Source organism: Amphiprion ocellaris, chromosome 3 (assembly GCF_022539595.1).
Source record: "Amphiprion ocellaris isolate individual 3 ecotype Okinawa chromosome 3, ASM2253959v1, whole genome shotgun sequence".
NCBI lineage: Eukaryota > Metazoa > Chordata > Actinopteri > Pomacentridae > Amphiprion > Amphiprion ocellaris.
In genome coordinates, this window is record NC_072768.1 from 40,545,602 (window position 1) to 40,551,655 (window position 6,054).

Below are 6,054 nucleotides of genomic sequence, written 5' to 3' on the forward strand. Positions count from 1 at the left end.
TCGTTTTTGTCATTTCTCTTTTTTTGTTGCTTTTGTGTCTTGTTTTTGTAATATTTTGTTTCGCTTTATTCGTTGTTTTGAGTGTCGTTTTTTTTGTCTTGCTTGCATTGTCTATTTTTTTGTAGTTTTGTGTCTCGTTTTTGTAATGTTTTGTCTTGTTTTTGTCTTTTTTATTGTTTTGATATCAATAAAACTATTTATTTCAACCAAAATCCAGTGAAATTTGCTGGATTTTGGTTGATTTTTATGTGAATGTTCTTAAGAAACATTTTTTCCACCAAAGAAATGTTCAAAATTTCCCAAAAATGTTGAAAATGTGGACATCAGAAGTTTCACTGTGAAAATATTTCTTTTCCACATTTTCAAACTTTAAACCGGGTTAATTTTGATCCGCAGGACGACACAAGGGTAAACTTTGTGCAACTAGAAGTGAAGCTTCTGTAGGAGCTGGATCTGTAAATAAATGAATACATGCCTGAGGTGTTAACATCAGGACGGCAGAATGACTCAGGGCTGAGAGATAAAAGCTTCACAGCAGCGCTGGAGGCAGGAAGGAAGAAGGTTATGGGCGTTTTTCAAATCAAGTCAAACAATCATTGGAAAAATAAAATACTGACTTTTTATGCAGCAAATGGTAGTTTTTAATATTGTGAAAGCAGCATTTTTCTTTACATTTAGGACTCTTCCACACAAACAGTGTTTTAGGTCAGAAACTGAGTTATAGGTGTGTTTGCTGACCGCTAACTGCTAACTGCTAGCTACTAACTGCTAACTACTACCTGCTAGCTCCTAACTGCTAGCTGCTAATTCCTAACTACTACCTGCTAGCTCCTAACTGCTAGCTGCTAACTGATAGCTGCTAACTGCTAATAACTGATGATCTACTGTCAGACTTCTGTGTTGCCGTCACAAAGAATCATGGGAAAGTTAATGTTTGAATTCAGACTTAACCAACCAGCTGTGATCATCAGTATTATGGGATGTATCTTAGTGTGAGCAGCAGTATTATGGGATGTATCCTAGTGGTCATCAGTATTATGGGATGTATCCTAGTGATCATCAGTATTATGGGATGTATCCTAGTGTGAACAGTTTAGAGTCCTAGAAACAATCATTGGTTCCTGGATGTGTTTGTGGTTTCTGAGGATTCACCAGAGAAAACTTTAAAATCTCTTTCTGGGTGAACTTTAATGTTGGTAGGTGGTTGGTCAGGACAAGAACAAGAAGATGTATTTCAAGACTTTTAAAAAGAAAATATGAGTGATTTTGGACAATTTTTATCTCATTTGGAACAAATTTTCAAGTCAGTTTTCAAAACTTTAGATTAATTCTATCTAAAGATGAACAGAAGTTTAAAAAGGTCATTGTGGGTAAACTTGGTAAACTTGTTGGTAGGAGGTTGGTCACAGCTATTAGAGACGATGGATGGATCATTTTACACATATTTTGATTGTTCAGTTCAACAGAAACTTGTTCAAAATGGTTCAGAAGTGGTCCTGAATGACTGAAAACGTGTCTAATGTCACAAAAAATGGTTCAGAATGACTTAAAATGTGTCTGATGTGATAAAGCTTGACCAAAAGGAACCAATGTTTGTCCGGAATGACACATAAATAGTCACAAATTACTCAAAAATGAGCAAAGAGAACTAAAAATGTCCAGAATTATTTTTAAATTCTTTCAAAATTTGCTCAAAACAGACATTTTTCACAGTTTGGGATCATTTTGGAGAAGTTTTTGTCATTTTGGCCAAAAATGTAGTGATTTAAGAGATGTTTCTGATCATTTTGGGATTCTCTTGGTCATCTTTTGACTCATTCACAATTTTTGAGTCATTCTGGATGAGGTTAGGGGAAAAAGTTCATTCTGGGTAAACTTTAATGTTGGTAGCTGGTTGGGCAGAACAAGTTCTAATTAAATAAAAACTCCTTTTAGACGGATTTTCATGTGATTTTTGAACAAATAATGACTCCACTTGGACAAAGTTTGACTAGTTTTGGACACATTTGGGTAATTTGGGGTCATTATTGTGTCATTTTAAACAAATTTTTTACATAATTTTGGGAAGTTTTTATGTTTTGAAGCGATTTTGGACGATTTAAAGGCCATTTTGAACGATATTGAGTAATTTTAGACACATTTAAAGACTTTTTTTTAAAAAAATAGAGTAATTTTGGATAATTTTTGTGTGATTGTAGACATCTTTTATACCACTTGGAACAAATTTTTAAGTAATTTTCAAAATATTTTACATTATTTCTGTCTAAACATGGAGAAAACTTTTTTGAAGAGTTCATTCTGGATAAACTTTAAAGCTCCTATCAGCATGTTGGTAGGTGGTTGGTCAGTAATATCTGGGTTATTGATACTTTTGTGCATTACAACCAAGTTAATTGATGGTTTTGTGCATTAATATCCAATTTATTGATGGTTAGTTTATTGGTGGTTTTGTGTGTTAATATCCAGTTTATTGATGGTTTTGTTTGCTTTGGTCTGTAGTTTGTGTCAATCCCAGTCAGCTGCACACATTTATGTTAGGAAACAAACAGTGAGGTAATGAAATCAGAATATGCTGAATCCACTGAAGTCCAGATTGAGAACTGAATGAACAGGAGCAGCATCTGGGTGGTCTTCGTTCACCTCGCTTTTCTGTTCCTCGTCTGTAGTCCGCTGTGACCAATCAGAAGCAGGGAATCCAGCAGCATATTCTGCTTTTGATCCAGCTGGATGTTAATTATCGTTTCACAGCTTCGGCTGCTTCTCTTTGATTCGCTGACGGTTTTCATCAGCGAACATCACAGGAAAACATCCGGAGCAAGAAATGAAAGAAACACAGCAGCTGTAGCCAGATATCATCATCTGGAGCCCAAGCCCTCAGAAATACAATATTCATCATATAACACATTAATACAACAATATTAATGATATAATACTAAACATTATTACAACTATATTCATAACATAATACTGAACATTAATACAACAACCCTTAATATTAATAATATTATAATCTTACATATTCATATATTCCCTGAGCTTTTTCCAGTCTCTGACATCAGCTTCTGTGAGGAAAATATTTGAGAAAATTTTGCCGATTTGACACAAACCAGCTGGACAGAGTGCACGAGCACGTACACACTCACACACACACACCTGAACTTTACTTTTCGTTTCGTTTTCACTCGTTTTCGTCTCAGTGGAGAATCTGAAAATAGCTGAAAGAGAACTGGGTCATCTGTGTGTGTGTGTGTGTGTGTGTGTGTGTGTGTGTGTGTGTGTGTGTGTGTGTGTGTGTGTGTGTGTGTGACTACTGTCCATCTTTTTTTAACAACACAACCACCAGTTCTGAAATCAGAGCCCCAGAAGCAGCAGATTCATCAGCATCATCTATACACCAGTTAATCCTCATTAGGGGGCGGAGCCTATCCCAGGTTCAGCTGGACAGGTAGCAGTCTATCACAGGTTCAGCTAGACAGATAGTCTATCACAGGGCTACACATAGAGACATTCACACTCACATTCTCACCTGCAGACAGTTTAGGCTCCTTGCAGAAAGATCCCAGAACCAGGACGGGATGTGAACCAGGGACCTTCTAGCTGTGAGGCGGCAGTAGAAACCACTGAACCCCATTTCTGTCTGTTTAATCGTCGATTGATGAACTAATCAGTTTATAAACGTCCAAAATATTTAACGATCAGCTTCAGTTTGTTAGAACGTCCAAATATCTGACATTCTGCTGCTCCATGTGAAGCTCTTTGATGCTTATGTTCCTTGATATCCAGACTTTTAATGCTTTAAAATACATATTATTTATACTTTAGTGCAATGAAATAAAGATTACTGACATTTTGTGCATTATTATCCAGATTGTTGTTACTTTTGTGCATCAATATTAAGGTTTTCTCACTTTTGTGTGCTATTTTCCAGGTTTTTGATGCTTTGGTGGACTGATATCCAAGCGTTTGATGTTGTAGTGTGTTAATATCCAGATTATTGACACTTTTGTGTGTTATTATCTGGGATAGTGACATTTTTGTGCATCAATATTGCAATTTTTCTTACTTTTTTGTGCCATTATCCATGTTTTGATGCTTCGGTGCACTAATATACACGTTATTTTTACTTAAGTGTCTTAATATCCAGATATTTGACAGTTTGGTTCATTAGATTCCAGGTTTTTGTTATTTATTTATATATTTATAATTAGTAGCTGCTGCTGGTCTTTGTGGGTCTCAGAGTTAAACCTGGATCACAGACTTCATGGTGGACCAGGATCATCACCTTCACAATTGCACGTTTGTCTTTATTCACACCTGATTTTTCACCTGAATGACGAAGCGACTCCAGTTTTTATCGGTCCAGAGTGAACATGTTGGTCTGTTCTTCTCTGCAGGATTCAAGTGTCCTGTCTGCTCCAAGTCTGTGGCATCCAATGAGATGGAGGTCCACTTCATCATGTGTCTCAGCAAACCCCGCCTCTCCTACAACGGTAAGGACTTCCGTCCTTCATCCTGGGAATATTTCCAGAGTTCCAGGTCCTTGAAGTCCACAGAGGAGAACGTCCCCTGGAGAAAGCTCTACAGTAGACCTACCTGGTCTACTCTAGAACTTTCTCCAGTTGTCGGTAGGTCTACTCTAGAACTTTCTCCAGTTGTCAGTAGGTCTACTCTAGAACTTTCTCCAGTTGTCAGTAGGTATACTCTAGAACTTTCTCCAGTTGTCAGTAGGTCTACTCTAGAACTTTCTCCAGTTGTGGGTAGGTCTACTCTAGAACTTTCTCCAATTGTCAGTAGGTATACTCTAGAACTTTCTCCAGTTGTCAGTAGGTCTACTCTAGAACTTTCTCCAGTTGTGGGTAGGTCTACTCTAGAACTTTCTCCAATTGTCAGTAGGTATACTCTAGAACTTTCTCCAGTTGTCAGTAGGTCTACTCTAGAACTTTCTCCAGTTGTGGGTAGGTCTACTCTAGAACTTTCTCCAGTTGTCAGTAGGTCTACTCTAGAACTTTCTCCAGTTGTCGGTAGGTCTACTCTAGAACTTTCTCCAGGGGACGTTCTCCTTTCCTGCCTCCAGTCTTTAGTTTAGTCTCACTTAGAACATTCCAGGTCCTTGAAGTCCATAGAGATGGGTCCAGATTTATCACTTTTTAATGGACTTTTCCAGAACTTCATCAGTCCAGCAGATAGAACCATGACTTTTAGGAGGAGAAACATCTGAGTTGTGGTAAAAACTGACCCTAGATCAGTTTTACATCCATCCAGGTGTCTCAGTCTAAACACTGAATCTGGTTTCTGATTAGAACAATTTTAGTCAAAAATTTTATTCTGTTGACTCAGAAACTGGATCATTTTCAATCAATTTAGGACAATTTTCATTTAATTTTTGACAAATTTCCTGTAATTTGGCATCATTTTTGAGTCATTTTGCACAAATTTGAGTCATTTTCTATTATTTTTGAAGCATCGTGGACTGATTTAGTGTTGTTCTGCAAATCTTCAGTCAGTTTGGATCATTTTTGAGTCATTTTGGGTGAATTCTGACTCATTTTGGACAATTTTCTGGTCATTTTCAACAAATTTTATGTGAACTTGGATCTTTTCTCCTCATTTTGGATCATTTTTGTGTCTTAGGGATCATTTTCAGTCATTTACGACAAATTTCCTGTCCTTCTGGACTCATTTTCTGTAATTATGGATCATTTTAATGTCACTCTGGTTCTCAACTGAATGGATGTACAGTCATTGGTACAGTTTAAATCTATCCAGGTGTCTCAGTCTGAAGATAATCCAGATTTCACCAATTTTGACCAACAGCATTTCAGGTCCTTTTGTTTTTGTTGTTTTTCTCCACAAACGTTGAGGTCAGTCTGGACTTTGTGTCGAGGAGCTCAGAGTTTTTAGTTTTTCACAGAATCTGGTTTGAGAAAACAGTTTTCTTTTCTGATCGTTGTTGAATGAGGCGTTATTTTGATGGAAATATTTTGAAGTGATTTTAGTTTCAGCAGTCAGAATGAATGTAGCTTTGATCAACATCTATTTGTGGTTGTTTTGTGT

The 6,054-nt window shown here is 36.9% G+C and overlaps 1 protein-coding gene across 1 annotated transcript in view; it reads left to right on the plus strand.

The window, feature by feature from the left end:
• Window positions 1-6,054, plus strand: part of znrf1 (zinc and ring finger 1) — a 36,848-nt gene that overhangs the window by 19,921 nt on the left and 10,873 nt on the right. Inside the window, exon 2 of the mRNA XM_055009255.1 lies at window positions 4,395-4,490. Within this exon, the coding sequence (XP_054865230.1) occupies window positions 4,395-4,490 (96 nt within the window). The remainder of the gene's footprint in view (window positions 1-4,394; window positions 4,491-6,054) is intronic.